At 36.0% G+C, this 21,621-nt stretch overlaps 1 protein-coding gene across 1 annotated transcript; it reads left to right on the forward strand.

Moving 5' to 3' along the window:
• The first annotated feature begins 1,038 nt into the window (after positions 1–1,038).
• Positions 1,039–5,625, forward strand: LOC134802619 (zinc finger protein 883-like). Its single transcript, XM_063775256.1, has 4 exons — positions 1,039–1,120; positions 2,197–2,439; positions 2,985–3,242; positions 3,858–5,625. Exons 1-4 carry the CDS (start codon positions 1,039–1,041, stop codon positions 5,462–5,464), a joined length of 2,190 nt encoding a protein of 729 aa, XP_063631326.1. The 3' UTR covers positions 5,465–5,625.
• The last annotated feature ends 15,996 nt before the right edge of the window (positions 5,626–21,621 follow it).

The raw sequence follows: 21,621 nt of genomic DNA on the forward strand, positions 1-21,621 counted from the left end.
CTTCTCCCGTTTGTTCTCATCGTGCTCCTTCTGAAGATTGATTGACAGCATAACTTCAATTGTTCTGGACTTCAATTGTTTTGAGAGCGCACTCTATGACGTCTTGGCGGAACTGCGTCGAACGCCACTCAAGTGTACGTAACACCCTAGTTTGCTCTATTTGTCAAGGTTTGCATGACAAAACGCCTCTTGAAGGCGATAGATGGCACATTTCAGCCATTCTCCGACATATACGTATAGTATATTGATAAATACATGCTTATATACGTAGAAAACACCCATAACTCAGGAACAAATATCTGTGTTCATCACACAAATAAATGCCCTTACCGGTATTCAAACCCAGGACCATCGGCTTCATAGGCAGGTCACTAATTCGGTCACTACCCACTAGGCCAGACCGGTCGTTACAAATGCCTTCCATGGCATCTCCATCCTTAAATTTTTACTTCTAATTATTTAAGTAATCGCCGTATCGTGCCGATTCGTGCCACCAACATGAAAGAAGAGGAAATCCTCTTCTGTTCTCAATCATCGTCATATTAAATATCTTCTTATTTTACTTCGTTCTTTATTCTGTTTAACTTCTTTCTTCTATCCGTCGCCATTATCTCACCTAAAACGCGCAGTGGGTGCTGCATGTGGTCTTTTTTTCTATTTTCCCGGATCCGGTGAATTCAACCGGATCCGGTAGCTCCTAAAAAGTGCCGGATCCGGCCGGATTACCGGAACCGCCGGACCGGATTGCAATCCCTACTTGCTATTAGTCTTACCATGCGACAAAAACTCCGATGCCTGGTTATTAGCAATCTATGTATGTTTGTGTCATATGTCCCGATGGAGCCTTTAAGCTACTAAATTACACATACATATTTAGATGAATTAGGTGTGTGTGAATTTTTACCCGGGTGACTTAAGCTATACCTTTAAACAACTTTTAAATCTTTAGTAGGATATTATACTCGAATATTCTTCTTCTAGGAAGTTGGGTTTAAATATGAAAATATTCCGTTCTCGGGTCGAATTTTTAACTTCTGTATGCCGTGCCGTCATAGTGCTGAGTGCATCGACTACGCTACGGCCGCGCCGCGCCGTATGGCTCGGCCCAAGCAGAGGCAAAGTGTGCCGGTTAATTTCGTAAAATAGGTTGGAACGCCAAATTAAAGTGTTTTTTTTTTAATAAAATAAATACATATGCAATTATTTATATGAAAATAAGTCATTCATAAAGATTGCACGCAAACACGAACAATTTCTTAAAAATAATCATAAGATGCCTTGAGAACAGGGAAGAACTGGGAATCCCGGTTCCGGCCATGCCCAGAACCGGGAAATGAAATTCTTGGTACCGGGACCGGTACTGCATGCCCTATGTGCAACAGTAACAGTACTAATCTAGTTAAGTTACCTAATGTTACCGCATTTTGTCCATCTCTGTAAGATGCATACACACTGCAGTTAAATTATGTGGAGCAACATGTTAACATTAGGTAACTTACCTATTTACTTACTGTTGCTCGGTGTTGCTCCACAAAAGTTCGCTGCGGTGTGGAGGCTCCTGCTATCCATCTGTGTCTCCCCAGATATGTATATGATTGGACCGGATTTGGAATACGGACTGGGTTTTTAAAGGGTCAGAGACAAAAGGAGTATCAAATATTGTTACAATGGGGTTGGCAACTGTCAAAGGTTTGCATAGATGGCGCCATCATAGCTTGCCCCTTTTTCTATGAGATTTGGCTTAAAGGACTGGCATCCAGGGTATTAAAAAAACAAAAATTTGACACAATTCTAGGGATTGACAGGGCAAGCTATGATGGCGCCATCTGCTAAAAACTTCCACCGGCCAACCCCATCCAGACACAATGAACTTCCAGGTTGCCCAGTATACCTACCCTAGTCTCTCCAATTGAATCATGCGAAAATGAGCGGATGTGAGGTTATTGTTATTTTCCCTAGGGGCTGTCCATAAATTACGTCATCGATTTTTGACGATTTTTGACCCCCCCCCCCCCCTATAATCATCCAAAAATCATGCTTCAAATGGCCCCATTTCCTCCTACTTCATGCTACCGTCATCCGATGTCCAGACCCCCCCCCTAATTTGAAATGACGTAATTTATGAATAGCCCCCTAGCTACAGTTACTTAAGTATTGATAATTCCACATTTTACTAACCAGTTTTTTATTTTGTAGTGCACATAAAAGAGGAATTACAAAATGGACATCATTCATACAGTCTGAAGGAGGCAGAGTATGTTAAGCATGAGACGGAGTGTGAAAATGAAGTCAAGGAAGATACCTCATGCACCGACAGTGGGTGTGGTGTGAGCGAGGCAGCCATGCTGTCCGGCCTGTACACAGACCATGAAGTCAAAGATGAGCTTGTTCTGGGACAGGAGTGTCCATATCGACCTGACGTCACTCTAGTAGTTAATGGTAAGTTCTGAATTGTTATATAATGAAATATATTATATAATGATATCCATGATTTGCAAAAGTAAAGTGAAATAAAAGTGAATTTAAGTCATTAAAAGTGTAAAATACTGTAACGCAGTATTCACTCGAAATACTTGCTTGCAACTGGCAGACTCTTATTAAGTTATTAATTTTGGATACAAGTGTACTTAGCCACTAAGCACTGAAATAAAAATGAATACCATTTGAAAAACCAATTTTGCAGCATTCCATGAGGTTGCCTACCGTTGTTACATTCCGTTGTTACACAAAAAGACTCATCAGACTTAAACGCAGAAAAAAATTCTAATACACGAAATAAAATGCATTTGTACGGGACAGGGCGCGGAATTTTTAATTGTTAAAGAGAGCCCCTGAGGTCTGCTTGCAGAATATTTTTTGAATTTTGAATTTCGATCGATGAAATGTACACATATTTGAAAAATGTAAAAGCGTAAGGTCGAATTTAGCGCCGTATACTGATTAATTGGTTTGTAAGACTATAGTTTAATGTCCATTGTGTACAGGTCGCGTTAGCTCTATGCTACGAGATTGCTGCGTGACACTCGAACGCCTCTCACACGTCGAGGCGCTCGCCAAGCGCCAAGACACAACTTACACTGACACGGAATCTGATACTGAGGAATTATACGCTAGAGAGAAAGTACAGATATGTGATCTTTGTGGTGAAAGCTTCTGTTTAAAGACAGATTTATTGAAACACGTCATGGATCATATCCACAGCCCTTCAAGCGCGGAGCAGGAAGAGTTTGGACACAGTTTTGGTGAGTTTATTCAGTTGTTTGTATAGTCGCGGTCAAAATCTGAGGATGTAGTCATAAGTAGCAACGTAGTACCCATAGAAACACGAATACATTGACAATTTGACATCTATAAGTGCATACTATACTTATTTTAAAGGCAGGTGTTGGCGGAACAGGTTGCAATTTTATAGTAGATAATCAACCAGACTAGACCAAAACGTTCTTCTTATTTCCTTATTTTCTACTTTTGGTGCGTCCACCAACAACTTCAACATCTGTCGCCGATGCCTTGGTACATGTTACTAGGCGGTATAGCAAAGAAAGGTTTCTTTAAAAAAAAATGCATTTATTTCAGACAAACATAGTCCATATTTTGTTAGTAGGTACATTTTACAATTTAAAAACTTATAGCTAAGGTTAACTTGAAATAAACTTAAATAACTATCTTAGGTACTAAAGATAAGTGCAGAGAGGACCAGTGCCTTAGTTATTTTAATTTTATCTTTAGTTATTTTAATATACCGATATAATTTAATGACTTTGGAAGTATTTTTAGACTGCCTAGTCAACGTGGTAATTCGTTGAAACCATCTATGTGGTCTTATAACATGTAAAGACAGTGTAACAATGTTTCAGCATTTGATGGTCAATGGACGCAGGAGCAGGAGCGCGCCCTGTGCCGCAAACACGCTATTCGGGACTGCTGCGTGCTTCTCAAACGCCTCCAACACCACGAGGCTCTCGCCGGCAACGATACCCAATACATAACTCAAACTGACACGGAATCTGATACAGAGGAAGTACACACTAGAGTTGACTATGAGAAACCAACATGTGATCTTTGCGGAGAAAGTTTTGCACTGAAATCCGATTTGAAGAAACATATCATGATCCATATCCATGTACCTACCACACACCATCCACAAGCGGGTACTGATAGGGAATCGGATACTGAGGAGAAAAACATCGATATTGACTGTGAGAATGAACCTACATGTGAATTTTGTGGCGAGAAATTTGCTCTAGACTCAAATTTAATGAAACATGTTATGATCCATATGTACGTAGCTCGCACAAAACAAATGTATGAACATTCAGAAATTAATACTTACGAGTGTGACATTTGCGGTAAAATACTTCAGCGAAAAAATAGCTTAAAGCGTCATATTAAAACGCACTCGACTCAGTCAAAGTCTAAGGACTTTAAATGCTATAACATAGGAGAGAAATCATACAACTGCGAAACATGTGACAAGCGTTTTATAGATAGAGATCGGTTGAAAAGACATTTAATAATTCACACGGACATAAGACCATATTCGTGTGACGTATGTGAAAAACGATTTAGAACTGGGATTAATTTAAAAAAGCATACACTGATTCATGGCGACATAAGACCATATTTGTGTGACGTATGTAAGAAACGGTTTAGATATTTGAGTCATTTAAAACGTCATACACGGATCCATGGTGACATAAGACCATATTTGTGTGACGTATGCAAAAAACGATTTAGAACTGGGACTGATTTAAAAAAACATACACTGATTCATGGTGACATAAGACCATATTTGTGTGACGTATGTAAAAAACGGTTTAAAACTGGGACTGGTTTAGAAATTCATACACGGCGTCATACTGGCGAAAAACCATACATATGCAGGATATGTCGAAAGAGTTTCGTATCTAATAGTGGGCTGTATGAACATATACGAACTCACACCGGCATAAGACCATACTATTGCGAAACATGTGGCAAGCGTTTTGCAGCTAAATGTCGGTTGAAAAGACATTTACTAATTCACACGGACATAAGACCATATTCGTGTGACGTATGTGAAAAACGATTTAGATATGCGACTCATTTAAAAGTTCATACACGGATTCATGGTGACATAAGACCATATTTGTGTGAGGTATGTGAGAAACGATTTAGAACTGGGACTGATTTAAAAATTCATAAACGGCTTCATACTGGCGAAAAACCATACACATGCAAGATATGTGGAATGAGTTTCGCATCTAATAGTAGGATGCGTTCACATATACGAATTCACACCGACATAAGACCATATTCGTGTGTCGAATGTAAAAAACGATTTTTAACTGCCTATTGTTTAAAAATTCATATACAGCTACATACTAGGGAAAAGCCGTTTTCCTGTGACATATGTAACATGCGGTATCTGCGAAAAAAAGAATTAGTGATGCACAAATTCACCATTCATGAACTTCGTAAATAATTTAGGGGGAGGACTATTTTTTGTTACATGACGGATGAGTCTTGGTAATTCTTACGTAAGATCACAATAATGCTACCAAGCGCGGTCTGATCAAAATCATAAGATTTAGAAAAGTAAAGATGAAAAAAAAAATACTTTAAAATAAAGTCAAAGTAATCACCAAAAACTAAAAACTATTAGTACCTTTGGAGGTACAAATAAACATTCCTAAAAATTGTTTCTTTGAAAAATAAAACTTAAGACAAAACAAACGCGTATTCATTTTCATTTAGATTCTTACGTAATACGATCGTGGCGACTACGTTCAAAACCATTCACGGATATTACGAGTGTCCGGAGCCGAGCGACCTGTTTATTCAAAAATTCAATGAAGAGGACATTACCTTGAACTAGTTCGTTTATTGTAGCATTAGAAATAAGGTAAACAATCTTGATGTGTCTTTTATTTGAAAAACACGTATTAAAAATAAGTCATGGAGTAATAGAGAAAGATCCCCGCAAATTGTGAATTTTGCGGTAGGCCTCCAGGGCGGCTGAGAGCAGTTCCCAGTCGCATAGCGCTTTACCCCGGGGAGTAGTGTCATAAGGAACAAATTTTGGTATCGGATGAATTCACTTAGCACAGATGTGATATACGTAAAGCTAAGCTAATTGAGCCCGGTAGACATCCGCCACCCCCTGGCAGGTAGGCAGGGGGGGGGGGCAGTCAAAGTAATTTGTAATGGATTCAACTCCTTTGAACTCCTTTTAAACCCCCTTAGAGGATGAATTTTTAAAAACGCTGAAATTACTTTTCTTGTATTCTAATAATATGCGCATATAAAAAGTTACAAGCCCCAAACTCAAAAAAAAATTGATCTCCATACAAATTTTCTACCCCTATTTCGCCACCTTAGGGGATAAATTTTCAAAAACGCTGAAATTAGTTTTCTTGTATTATAATAATATATCTTTTAACGAAGTTTGAAATTCCTAGCTTAAAATAAAACATGAACCTCATACAAACTTTCATCCCCTTATTAACCCCCTTAGGGGTTGAATTTTTCTAAATCGCTTCTTATCTCTTGTACACATTATAAATGTAATCTGGTGTGCAAATTTCAACTTTCTAGCATTTCTAGTTTAGGCTGATAATAGTAATAGTTGAATAAAAAAATTGCAAACCGATTTTGATCTGTTCGTCAATATGTTTATTTTTTTCTATTAAACTGTACATTAAATGTCTCAAAAATGAATTCCTTATGCCCGATTTATCTGAAAATGATACCAAACTCGAGGTGGTAGGTAAATAGAAGCCGATATGTGGCGTGTAACTTTGGATGCCCCCCTGCCTACCCACCAGGGGGTGCGGATGCTTAGCTTTACGTATACTACATCTGTGCCAAGTGAATTCATCCGATACCAAAATTTGCACGTCCCATACATTGGGTGACACTACTTACCAAGAAAGAACCCAGGAGTCATCGGCCCGACTTACTACAAGCACCTACCTGCCGATCTGAGAAACGAGCAGTGTGATGAAATGAAACATTTAAGCGCAAATTGAGAAACCTTTTGTTGGATAGCCCTCTGTACTCTTAACACGTCTTCATCATGTGTACATGGAATTGAATTTTTAACTGTACAGGGTGGCTAAAAAATAACTGCATTCCCGTTGCCAGGGAGGTTTTGGTATTATACTGAGCAATGTTTACTATGGGACCAATCCTGAAATTGCAAAAAAAATACCCTCCTATAGAAAATAGATAACAGATTTATTGATGTTTCATTTTCTCGAACACTCGTTTTTGCCTCAAAAACTTGTTTCTGAATGATATAAAAACATAGCCTTAATTACGGGATTCAAGAGTAAATTGCAAAAAAATATGTAAGTACATAATTAAGCGTACCTAGTTAAGAAGCGGTGATTAGCCTTAAGCCCCCTCCACACTCGTGCGTGAATCGCGGCGCGAAGCCGCGGACGCGAGTGTGGAGCGGGCTTTAAGTTAAATTGATTCATTTGTGTTACGAAAGTTAACCACGTAAATTGTATTTTATTTATTGTACTTACAATTAGTTGAAATCGTTGTTAAATAAATTATTTCACACTGTGCACGAAATAAAACACCAGATAATTATTAGAAACACACAGATAGCAGTTATTTTTAACCACAATTTCCATTTAATAAATCGGATTGAAATAAAAAAAGTAGGTGAGTTGACCGTGAAGTAAGGTGATTTGACTAGTATAAAAGTAGCCAATTCATACACATATATAAGTCTATATAGCATACGCTAACACGCTTTCATGCATATAACCTGTACCTACCATGTACATAGGAATGGCTTAATTGTCGTAACACAAATGAATCAATTAATTTTTGACTAATTACAGGTTTTTTACTATGTACAATTTTTTTGCAATTCACTTAATAATTGTAAATTAGCTACAACTAAATGCAGACTAACCAAGTCTACCAAAACCAGCTATGTAATCGGTCCGAAAATCTTCAATGCCATCCCAAATGACATACAAAACGTAGAAAATAATAACTCATTTATAGGAAATTAAAGAAATGGTTAATTAATAATGCTTTTTATGATATTCGTGAATTCTGTGACATTTAATTTGAATTTACTTTAGTTAAATTTTTAAATTTATTGTTATTTATTATTCTAGTCAATCTGACATTGTATGATTTGAATGTTTTCCTTTTGTCCATTTTCAATGATGGAAAATGTAATTAATAATTAATTTAAGTGTTTTTATATTTTACTTTTATACTCACATTGTAAAACCCTAACCTAAGACCCTAATTGAATAAAGAGAATAATAATGTTCAATCTTATCTTAAAAATGTTTTGACGTGTATTTATATACACAAACATATTGGTTTAAACCCTGCATTTGTGGAAGAGCGGGGTTTTCTGTCACAAGCATATCTGTTGCTTAAAAGATGATCCCAACCTATATTGTAGCAATACTTATACAAAACCAGCAATACTTATTTTTTTCATTTTTTTTTCAATGTATCCGTGCATATGCGAAATAAATAAATATGAAATATAACATAACTGTTACAGTAGAATCAAGCAAAGACATGTGGAATGCTAGTACAGATAAATTCCAATAGTTTTGACCCCAACCGGAGGTCGCGACAAGCGTAGAGACATTGAAAACCAGTTCACTGCACCATTTTAGGGCGATATAGTTGAGTCTATCAAATATAAGTGATTTAGACACAAGGTAGTCTGTGTGTCAGCCAAGTTTATAAAGCGATAAAGTAAATAAAACTACTTAGAGTTAGCCCAAGAAAAGTCTGCAGCGATTTTGATAGCCCACGCAGTGCAAGCATTGTTTATACCTCATAATTTAATAGAAGTTTGACGTGTATATAATAACACTTGCATTGCGTGGGCTATCATTAATCGCAGCAGACTTTTCTTGGGCTAACTTTAACACCCTTATTGGCCTTACTGCCCTTATTTTTGGAGGGCCCATAACCATAACATTCACATGCGAACATTTTTTTACTATTTAAAGTTCCCAATTTAACACGCCAAGTACAGATGTATTAGTGCATAATTATTTTCCATCGTATTTTCACAGAAACGTACGAAACTATTTCAGTTAGTCTCGGTACAAAAAGTAATGAGGTTAACTGAAGTAGCGTGACAAATACGAACATTTCCAAGAAAATACGATGGAAAACAATTATGCACTTATCGGTACCTATACTACTGTCAAGTAAAAGCTAATCATTAATTAAAGGAATCATGTACAAAATGACAGCATTACAATGGCATTATGTAAATGTGACAACAAGTTGAAACGATACATAATTAATGGTGTTTTCATGTGTCAGACTAAAACTAGCTTAACTATACAGTTACGAAATAATAAAACTAGTGAACTGTTTAATGACTTTTCAATTTCTAACTGCAAACGTAAAATTGTAGCATCAATTTTAAAAGTAAACTTTATTTTTCAAGCTCGTATGTAATTCGACGCGATTGTTTAAAAGTGTGTTCTTTGAGTGTTAAAATAAAGTCGATATTTGAAGAGCACGCGCATATTAAAAATAATATTTTGAAAATAATCGATTAAACTGACAGATATCGCGCGTTGGCGCCAACTCTATTACGATTTTAAAATAAAAAAAAGTCGTAAGTACAATACCTATTTACCTTGCTAATACTTTTTCAATTCGCAACGTTACTGGCCGCTATGATTGGCCGAGGTCACATTCCGAATTTGAATTTTGGCGTTCTTTGCGGACTGTCAAATTTTGAAATTAGAACGTTCGGCCTTCACCTTAATGGTTCGCTTTTAGATTTTTGGATTTAATGCATGTAGGAAGTAAGTAAATATATACTAGTTTGCATTCGTGATTTTGCTTGCAGAGTTGATAATATCTAGGAGACCGAGCTTTGCTCCGAAAACATATAAAAACTCAAAAATGCGCGTTTTCCCAGAGATAAGACCTAGCTAGCTATCGAGTTTTCGCCCCCGAAAACCCCTATGTAGCAAATTTTATCGAAATCCTTAGAGCCGTTTCCGAGATCCCCGAAATATATATATAAATACATACAATTATTACTCGTTTTAAATGTACGAGTATAAGATACCCACCTATCGTGTTTTTCTTGATTTCTTGATAAATTATTATGGCCCCCGAAAACCCCCATATAGCACATGAAAAAACCTCATTTAAAAAGGTCTAATAAAAAACATAAAAACGTCAAATGTTAGCTAAAACCAACGTCATGGCATATGTAACGTATTTCCATAGTTATAGTGCCATAACCATAATATAACCTAGACCGAGTGAATCTCAATGGCTAAAGTTGCTAAATCTCCAGAGCTAAAGCATGCCCTCCCATCCCGAAGGCGTTATAATTATTCTCAAATCGATATCATAGATGGCGCTAAATGTCACAATCAGCCATTACGAAATGTTTATACTACATATTAAGATGGATTAAGAGATATTTAAAGTGTCATAAATTAAAATCATTATAAATGAAATACAAACATTAATAACAACACGAATTCAATGCAATAATTTAGAAAATTTGAAACCACAATTATATTGCGACTGGCTACGTTATGAGCAACAGCGCAGGACAATTATGTCGAGCTGTCGAAGTAATATTGAATAATGTCACTAGAGGGAGCCACCACGATTCTAGTAAGACCGACGATTCTAGTACCTAATCATTCCAAAACGAAACGAGTGTGGGTTTCTTTTCCTACGTTTTGATTTTCGTTTTAAGACATGATGTGAAGTTTGATTTAGATTAGAATAATTACATTTGAGTTATAAATTTCGGAATTTAAGTACTTAGTATAAAATGTAAAAAAAAAATGGTACGGTGAATAAACATACCTAATTTAAATGAGTACCTACTTATTTTAAAGTAGGCCTGCCTGACGTTAAAATACAAATTAATAAACTCACATCACAGGGCGATGTCTTTCAAAACACATGAATGCTTTGTTTTTAAACATAATCCAAGTTTTTATTTCGCTTGGTGTCCAAGTCAAACGCGCATTTTACTCCTTTATTGACCGAAGCGTTTGCTAAGGTCTCCGTTTTAACTCGGGCCAAATTTCGTATGTTCGGACGTTCTCCTCGGTTCAATTCTCAACTGATTCTTATCAAATTTTGTGACCAAAATCTAGAATAAAATAGTTCTTTTTCGATTCGATTATTGAATTTTTTTCAAAATGGCGGAAACAAATAGTCGTATCAATATAATAAGTTTTTTTTTTCTTTTTGAGAGATATTTACAGTGTTTGTCAAAAATGTAAAAATTAGTAACGCTGGTGTAGGTGGTATTTAGATAAGTAGGTATGTACTCGAGAATAAGTAGCCAAATTTCGTATCTTTAGCTAAGTGCTATATTGGCGCAGTTGGAAAACAATTGCTTTGATGCATAGAGGTACCTAGTTCGATCCCCAGTAAAGTGTGTGAACTTTTTGTAATTTTTTACACTTAAATTTTATATTATTTTATTTTTATTTATTTTTTTAATCTTTATTGCAGAAATAAAGTACAAATGGCGGACTTAATGCCTAAAGACATTCTCAACCGTAAATTTTGTATTGTTGATTGATCAAGCGAGTGCAAAGCATACAATATTTTATTTAACTTTTTGTTAATTTAGTTTTTCCATATTATTCTAAACGGCGTAGCGTTATTTTTTTATTCAGTTTAAAGCTATGCTCGCGAGGTCTACAGAGGGCCTACCGGAAACCACGTTGCTCACAGCGCCACTAGTTTATTAATTTTTCTTAAGTTGTAAACAACGATCGGCTTTAACCGCGAAAATCGAAGTTTGTAAGACTTCGAGAGTTAGACCAAGCTAAATTGACAGGGATTTTGATAGCACAGACTGTGCAAGAGTTTTTTTTAATTCATAATTTAATAGAAGTTTGACGTTTAAATAACACTAATAAAATAGCTTGGTAGGACTGATGCCACTCTAATTACGATGAGTAAAAGAGAAAGATGCCCATGCAATATTCGGTGTTCGCGGGTCGCGGGGCCTGCCTACCGCTGGGCCCGCTGGTATTCAGACGAACTTTTTTGACGGACGGACTCCGACAATTACTTACTGCACTCATGACTACGACGCGACGGGGAGTACGGCCGATTTATTAATTTTGAGCACATTTATGGCGCATGATATTGTTACTCGATAGTCTGTTGAAAATGATATATCTTAGATAGAACACCATTTAACAAATTGACCAAGTCAAATCCCACAGTACAGCAATAAGACCTCAGTATTTAATATATAAATATGTTTTTATAAATACTAAAATACATATACGTACGTAACACCCAAAACTCGTCACACAAATAGATGCCCTTACAGGATTTGAACCCGGACCATCGGCTTCATAGGCAGGGTTACCTACTAATCCTACTATACCAGACCGGTTCTCAAAACGATGACATGCTATTTATGAAATAGATGAGCGAAATTAAGAATCTTAAGTGATATTGATCACTTGTAATACGAATATTACGATTACGAGTGATCAATATATCACTCGATTATATGATTATATTATTAGTCCTTTAGTGGTAATAGTATTGAACTGACAATACGGCGTATTATGTCTATAGGTTTGTATTTATATTTAATTTAATATGTGCTTATTTTCGATTTCAAATTGTTCGTATCGCCGCCTGCGCAACCTTGCGCAGCCTCTCAAGGCCGCGTCTGCACAGCGACCAAAACTGCACACTCAGATTTATAAGGTGCGCCTGTGTGCGTAAGTAAACTACTATACAACTAGGTACATACATAGGCGAGAACGCCAGTCATGCGTGCCGTCAGGGGGGTGTCACTACGCAGTTTAGGTACATTTGGCCGGCGCGCCGCGCGGGCCGGCGTATGGCAGTGGGCTGCCGCTCGGCTCGCACGATGTGGCGCTCGCGCAAAATTGAAAATACACAATGGCTTCGAAACCTATATCTCGATCTAATCCGTATAAAAGATATTGTTGTTATTGTACTGTTTACGGGTGTCTGAAGAACAAGGAAGTGAAGGAAGTAGAAATAACATTTTATTAAATTCCGGACGATATTGAAAGGTGAATTTAAACTTTAAAACATAACATAAATACTAAGTAATCAAATTCGATAACTAATTCGTTTTGTTTGCATAAAACTAAAGCGCTTTAGACCAATTTAAAATGATTATTGGTTGCCCAAAACAATATTAGGAACTGACCAACATATTTTCAAAGGAATACGGCTGTGGCATACCTACCTACCTACTTCCGAAGAATCAGACATACTATCTCCGGATAAAAAAAAATATGTTTACAGAATCAACGTTTGTAATTCGTAGTATTCGTACATATTAATCTTAAAAATAATAAATCGGTAGGTATAGGTACAAAAACTTGTCAAGTTTCAACCCTGTGGTCCCTGTGCCGACGCTCACAGCTCGGTCATAAAACTGCGACGCGCAAGGAAGATTCACGGTTCGTGCGCGGTTACGTAGGTATATAAGTTTCAATTTTGCTTGCAGGCGGCGAGTATAGGTATAATTTTATACCTAAATGTGACTTTTGTGAACGAGTGAATTTTCTGTACGGTAGTACTATTAGTTATTCTGTGGTGCCGTCATGTGCCCTCCTATTCTAACCAGACTTCTTTCTAATAGGGGCGACAGGAACAGCATGCACGGTTTGAAATGAAACTGGAGTCGGTTAGTAGTGCACCGCGAAAGACCGATCCTTAGGCTTATGATACACTTGTAAGTTTTACTTACGTAAATAGGGACACAGCTATACTACAGAATGAGATATAAATATTGTTATCGCATTCTACCAAATACCTTTGTCCCTACTTACCTAAGTTAAACTTACAATTGTATCTTAGGCTTTACTGATACCTGCGACTTACGTCAAATTTAAAACATTAACTAACTATTAAGTAGGTACATACGTTGTATATTCATTCGGAAAATTATTAAGCACGTTATATGCCTGTTAATATTTGTTTTTAGAGCAAATAGGAGTATAGTGTTTTTGAATTTTAAAATACTATGAAATAAATTGTGTTATGCCTTTTGTACGAAAATGCCAATTTTTAATATGAAGTAAATTTTTAATAAATAAATATTATAGGGACATTCTTACACAAATTGACTAAGTCCCACGGTAAGCTCAAGAAGGCTTGTTTTGTGGGTACCTACTCAGACAACGATACATATAATATACAAATACTTAAATACATAGAAAACATACATGACTCAGGAACAAATATCTGTGCTTATTATACAAATAAATGCCCTTACCGGGATTCGAACCCAGGACCTTCGGCTTCATAGGCAGCGTCACTACTCACTACCCACTAGGCCAGACAGATCGTTAACCTTTATCTTTGCAGGGATCAAAATATCTTAAATATGTATTTTTTTTTTAGTTTTGGTCACCTATTGAGCATACTAGACTATTCAAAAATAAAGAAAAAATCCAATATTTTCCAGTTTCGGAAAATCATACGTATCATATTTGATACAATGCCAATCCCTCGACATACTATTTAGAAGAAAAATGTGGGTTTTAATAAAAATAAAACATGTAATGCAGCAGAAATCATCATTTATTGCTAATTAAACCCAATCTAAAGCATCAGATGACTATTACACCTGTAAATATAAATTATATCTACGAATACCTGAACACATTAATGGAAGAAAAATTTGATCCCGTAAAGTTACAAAAAAGTCGCCTACAAAAAGTTGTGTAAAATAGGAAAAGTAAACAAATAATTAAAAAGTAAAAAAAATATATACTTAGGAAGCATTTTTTGCCATAAACATATTTTTCCGCGCTACAGGCTACGGCGTAGTAAACCTATTTTGATGACAACTTGGCAATGTATTCAATGTAATACAATCCTTTTGATATGACTTCTGAGTTCTTGGCAATGTATCAAATATACTACACAACAGTTTCATGTAAATATTCTGTGTATTAAATGTTTTTAGATTAGACCACAATGTAAATATTTATGCCCTAACAGATAGTAAATGCATCAAAATGTAGATTATGGAAAAATATATAAGTACGTATCTAAGAAATAAGTGCCAAACTTTCAGTGCGAAACGAAATCTGTTGTTTCCGCGGCGCCATGTTGATTATTACTAATTAATTTAAAATGACACTTGTGTCCATTATTTTTTTCTATAATAAAGGAGGGTAGCTCGACATATTAATGGAAAAATATTTTATTAGATAATAAAGTGAACCTGCTAGGTTTTTTAAAGTTCCACGTATCACGGGTGTTACAATGCCAAAATAAGGGTTAAGAAATCAGTTAATAGTTTGAATGGATTGGCAAGAACCAGAACAATTAATGAACAAGAATATTTTTTCTTTATTTAATGGAGTAAAAGGGGCATTGAGATTATTCCGATACCTAGATTTTTCGGTGAGTTGAGCTGAGCATAATGAAATGAACTCGAAAGTTACAAGTTGATTGTTTTCTAAAAAGAAATCCTAATTACACTTACAATTCTTTTTTAATTTTCAATATAAAAAAAATCGACCCCTCAAGAAGGTCAAGGTTACTTTTTTGAACGTCCTCTTACTAAACATAATATAATAAGTAGGTAGGTATACAAATTAAACTAACCTAATTTCTGATTCGGGAGGCCCTATCATCGACATCGAAATTTCTTTAAATTTCGCTCGTTATGGTAGTCCCTCTGATGTTTGATATCATAACAAATTAAAATAGGTACCTACCTTACCTAACTTTCCTAAATCATTGATACACTTTAACCGCATTGTTTCAATTTTCCGTATAAATTATAAGTCATTCAAGATTTACCTCCGACGTTTCGAAGACGGCGTTGCCCCGTCGCCGCCGTCAACGCCGTCCTCTTCGGAGTTCGGAGGTAAATCTTAAAACTTAAATACATGAATAAATTGTGAAAGTTTAAATAAGTATAGTGTTGTTCAAAATATACTTATCTAAAATGATAAATAACCATTTACCCGACTACCTGGCTTGTCGAAGGTCACTGTGAGATTTTCTATTGTTTGAGTCGTGTATCCTTTTCGAGTTTAATGATAAGGAATTCGTTGTTAACCCATTTCTATTAGAAAATATGTTTATTTATATTCCTCGGACCATTACGTTCGCATGTTGTGATTTTAAATTTATTTGCTTAGTGTTTATTTTAGAACCTTCACCCACGTTCATTAATATATTTATTATGGGTACTGTAATATAAAAATATTTCATTAATTTATTAAAATCAGAAACATTGTAGTAGGAAGTACCTAATATAAAATATAACACGAATCCCGGAATGCCCACTGCATATCCGTATCAGCAGAATGATTGAGGTCATTAACCCCGTGTGGCACCGACTTGCCTGATAACTGATTATTTCACTTGAAATTGGGATTAGGTATTAAGCGCTTATGACACTATATCCACATACTGAAACCGCAAGAGTGTGTAAACTGTCTAAGGAGACACTTCCATAGGTATTTAGGTATTTGTTGTAAGTGTTGGCCTTTCCTTTTTGACACAAAATGGTCATGGTCTTTTCTATTTGATAATAAATCTAAGACAATACCGCGTTATAATTATATATCTATTTACCAATATAAATCTTTAATTTAATATGCGCATACTTTTTACTTACGATTTTATTCAACGAACGTTTCAAATAGTTTGTATCGGCGCAACGTTGGGCCTCTCAAGTAGCGATTGCAAATCCGTGAACATTTTTCAAATCCGGATTTTCGGATTTTGGTTTGACCGAAATCCGAAGTTCGGATTCAATCCGGATTTTAAGAAAGGAATATGTGGCATAAAGGCAAAGTGAAACAAACAATCAAATTAAGTTGTTTTTATTAAAAATAAAAAAACAGAATGCGTACACTGCTACGCCAATAACAAAATCTTTCGCCACTTTCCCGAATGAAGGTTGAGGGAGGCGATGGCTGAGATACGCGTCATACTCGTGAACGGGTGCTGTTTGTGGAGACTGGTCTGTTTAAGCTAACACAAGCTATTATACTTAGTAACTTTATTTTTATTAATTAATTACAGTGAGACGCCTCATTCTGCTCTCGTATGTTTCTTTTCTCTTAATGAATGTATTAATTATACAGGATATTGACTCTTGGAGACCCTATACATCTCTAAGGATAACTTGATAAACTATATAATCTTATAGTTCTGACACCTAGAGACATTTACACCTCTAAATATTATAGTTTTTTTTTGTATTTTGTATCTGTATTTTTTATGTAATTCGACATTAAGAGACCATATACATCTCTTAGTAATTGTAATACGTTAGATTGAATTCTTAGTTTTATTTTATAAAATTGTTGATGTTATTATTTTTGCATGTATGTAAATTCAATGATGACGTGTAAAAGTGCCCTTGTGGCCTATTTGCTGAATAAATGTTGATTGATTGATTGATTGATTTCAAAAATAATAAAAACAAAATACATACGTACACACCCAAGTAACAAAAGGTTCTATAACTAAGGCATTTTATCACCAAACAGTGATATAGTAGGCCTATAATGGTAACCATTGTGACTGCTTGTACTATAAAGGTTTTTAACAAAGCGTTTTGTTTCTATAAGATTAAAGACCTTTTAAGTAATTTTTCTCTTAGAACGCTTATAGGATCATACAAAAGAATCTTTAAAGTGCTGCACTGTAATAGATATGCAAAAAGCGATTATGGTACTATTTAATACTAGACGACTTTACTGATGCTGATTTATTTATTTATTTACTGCAAACGACATTAAAACAACAAAGCTTAACAATTTTTTATCTACCTTTAATTTAGCACAAATAGTAACAGAGCCAACACATTTCACAAATACCAGCCAAACACTGATTGACGTGGTTTGCACCGATTTAAATGCCAAAAAAATAAATATTGAGCACGTAGGGTCACTTTTTGGGCACTGTATTGTTATGTGCGAGTTCACTATAAGGCGGAACAAACCTAAGCCCTACACTATACTGTACAGGCCCCTTAATAATATTAATCTCGCACTCTTTGATACTGATTTGCGTGGTGTGGGGTGGGATCTGATGTCTGCGATGCCCAACGTAAATGATAAGGTCGAAGCATTAGGCAGGCACATAGTTTATTTATTCGATATGCACGCACCCATCAAAACATCCATAATAAAAGGCCCCTCATATCCTTGGATCACTGACACAGTGAAACTAATGATGCGTATACGTGACAAGGCTGCCGCAGATTATCATAAGACAGGTTCAGAGAGCAAAAAACTGTATTATAAGGACCTAAAGTCAACTGTAAATAAGGCTATATACAATGAAAAATCGGCATACTTTAACCACAATATAAATAATAAAATTAAGGAGCCTAAATCACTTTGGAAAAATCTTAAATCTACTATTCTGCCTAAAAATAATATAGAATTGCCACCCACTTTCAGTGACCCCGATATTATAAATAGTCATTTTTTGGACTTACCAATTGCATCACAAGTTAGTATTTCGCAGTTAACTTACTTTGAATTCAACAGGTATAACAAGTCTATATTTCACATTAGACCAGTTAGCTCCGACAATTTGCTAAAAATTGTGTCTAAACTCAAATCGAATGCAGAGGGACATGACCTAATTAATTTAAATATGCTACTCATGACATTTCCATATACTGTAGACTTATTGACTGATGTGATAAATACCTCTATTTTAACATCCACTTTTCCTGACACCTGGAAAGTGGCTATTGTGCGCCCACTGCCAAAAACCACTAATCCATCCGAACTAAAGGAGCTGAGGCCTATTAGCATACTACCCTGTATGTCTAAGATACTGGAAAAGATTGTATGCACACAATTAAGCGATTACATTGAGAGCAATGGGATCTTACCAGATGTACAATCAGGTTTCAGGAAAGGGCGCAGTACTGTGACGGCCCTGCTTGATGTCACAGACAACATTCTTTGCTCACAAGATAAGGGTATGTGTACACTGCTTGTGCTACTTGATTTTTCCAGGGCATTTGACTGTATTAATATAGACCTGTTACTATCAAAGCTAAGTTACTATGGATTTGATAATAGTGCTCTGCATTGGTTTCATAGTTATCTCACATTGCGGCACCAGTATGTAAAGCTGTCCTCAAGTGATGGACCGGCCAAAATCTCAGGAAAAATGCCCCTTTCCAGAGGTGTTCCGCAGGGGTCGATACTTGGCCCAATCCTGTTCATCTTATATACAGCGGACATCACAACTCACATTACACACTGCAAGTATCATATCTATGCAGATGACATTCAGATATATATAACTTGTAAACCCTCTGAAATTGACACTGCGATTCAAAAACTTAATGTGGACCTTGCAAGTATAGCGTCTTGGGCTTCAGATAACAGTTTGATGCTCAATCCTTCTAAAACAAAATATCTAATATTTGGCACCAAAAATCAGCTGAACAGAATCAGACCTTATGGAGATCTAATCCTATCAGGTGAACCCATTGAACGAGTATATGAGGCTCGAAATTTAGGCTTAATTATGGACAGTGAACTTAGGTTTGAGAAACATGTTGCTGAATCTGTTAGAAACTGTTTTTACAGGCTCAAACTACTATATAACATACGACCCTTTATCAACGAAACCTTGCGCACTCAGTTAGTTGAAGCTCTTGTTCTTTCCAAATTAAATTATATGGATTTAGTGTATGGTCCACGTCTCCTATCAAAAACAAAGCGACTTATACAGAGGGTGCAAAATGCTTGCGCCCGGTTCTGCTTCAATATCCCACCACGAGGCCATGTGACTCCATTTTTGAATAAACACAGTGTTCTTAAAATGCTGCACCGTCGCAAGCTTCATCTAGCGGGTCTTCTATTCGGCATTGTAAAATACAAATCTCCATCATATCTTTTTGAGAAGTTGTCATGGATGTCCACTCGTAGATCACTTGGCGCACGTTATTGCAGCGTGCAGTTGGTAACACCTCGACATGCTACAGCTGCTTTCCGTGGCAGTTTCAAGTACATGGCCACCCGTTGCTGGAATAACATTCCACCCCCTCTCAGGAACCTAGAAAGTATTATAAGTTTTAAAGCCAAACTCAAAATATTCACACTACAACACCAGCTGCAACAGGAAACTTTAAGGCATGACACTAGTTGCTTTTAATGTAATTATTGACGAATATAACTACTCGACAATAATTATATTAAGGTAATTATAATTATAAATAGAATATTTTTAGATTAAATTGTAATATGTATGTTCTAAATAGCAAGCAATTGTATAAAAGTAAATACCTGTTTTATGTCCTTTCCTCACTGTAAGTAACCCAATGCGTCTGTATGTATAGTTTTGCTGTCATATCCTTTCTTTTTCGCTGTATGTTAACACAATTGCGCGTGTGTTTTATCTATCTTTTATGTAAGGCATGGTATAATAATATACTCCGCCTGGTACTCCATTCCCGTCTTTTCTAGGTCACCTAACTGACACGGGCCTACGTCATCATGCGACAGCGCTATATGATAATATGCGATAGCGCTATACATAGCGGCCATGTTGTTGTGACGTAGGCCCGTGTCACTCTGGGAATGGAAGACCATGTTTTATTAGACTATGATGTAAGGTAAGATATTTTTTGATCACTCCTTCACTTCTCACGTTGGTAAAGTAAACAGAGTAAACAGTGTGTTTGGTAACTTTTTAAACGTTAATCACGTATGTAGTCTTATTTATTTATGTTGTTTGTTTGTATCTTAATATTTGTAATGTTTTCACAGTTATTCCATGTGTTTTATGCTTGAAATGTTCTAGTATTCTCAATTGTTATTGTTAGCACCCTGTCTGTACGGCATTGCCTTTTAGGTTATCTGTCATTTGTCACACCCGTAGGCCAGATGGCGCTGGCAGCCGCAAGTGGTTGCGTTCAGTTCTACGAGGCCGTGCCGTACAGCTGCGTTCGTGGCCCACCAAAATGGACTCGCCGGAAGACCAGCGCCGACTCTCGGGTCAGCATTATGCTGAGGCGAGCCCATTTCGTGGTAAACAATTTGTAATTATGTTTGTATTAAGCATTTAATTTTACTTTTGTATGTACACTAAGTTTATCACGAAAAATAAATGATTTATGATTTATGATGCTTTTATGTACCTATTTTGCACTAATAATGCGTCAAAGTAACTTTTATAGTACTAGTATTGTAGCAGTATCGTAAACACTATTAGAGGATCAATCTGCACTGTAAAAGGACTTTGCACGACCATTACGTAACGTTTTAGCTTTTTAAAAGCTCTCTTAACACCGCTATAAGGCTAGAAGAGTTCTCAAAAGTTGATAAAAGAGTTGTTAAAAGTCATGAAAGTTTTTCTATTGTGCTATATAGTACCATAAAAGTTACCTGGTACGTTGCTAAATAACTTAAATCGTAACTTAAAAAATGGCTGCTGTTTTCTGCCATAATAGCACATTAGCGGCACGGCTGGAGCCTATGTGTACTATAGCAGCCACAGTTGGAACAAGTCCTTATTTTATTAATTTTAATTTAATTAAAACATGAAAATTATGAGAGCGCATTGTCAAATTTGAAATCAGCATCATTCTATCGATGTACAATGTACCGGCATAGTAACGGTCCA

This window comes from Cydia splendana, chromosome 25 (genome assembly GCF_910591565.1).
Source record: "Cydia splendana chromosome 25, ilCydSple1.2, whole genome shotgun sequence".
Lineage (NCBI taxonomy): Eukaryota > Metazoa > Arthropoda > Insecta > Lepidoptera > Tortricidae > Cydia > Cydia splendana.

Bases quoted from the DNA above. Each gene is read 5' to 3' on its own strand.
- LOC134802619 (XM_063775256.1), top strand. From the start codon at position 1,039: ATGCCGTGCCGTCATAGTGCTGAGTGCATCGACTACGCTACGGCCGCG. The intron at 1,121-2,196 runs GTGTGCCGGTTA...TTTATTTTGTAG, and splicing joins TCGGCCCAAGCAGAGGCAAA to TGCACATAAAAGAGGAATTA. The intron at 3,243-3,857 runs GTGAGTTTATTC...ACAATGTTTCAG, and splicing joins AGAGTTTGGACACAGTTTTG to CATTTGATGGTCAATGGACG.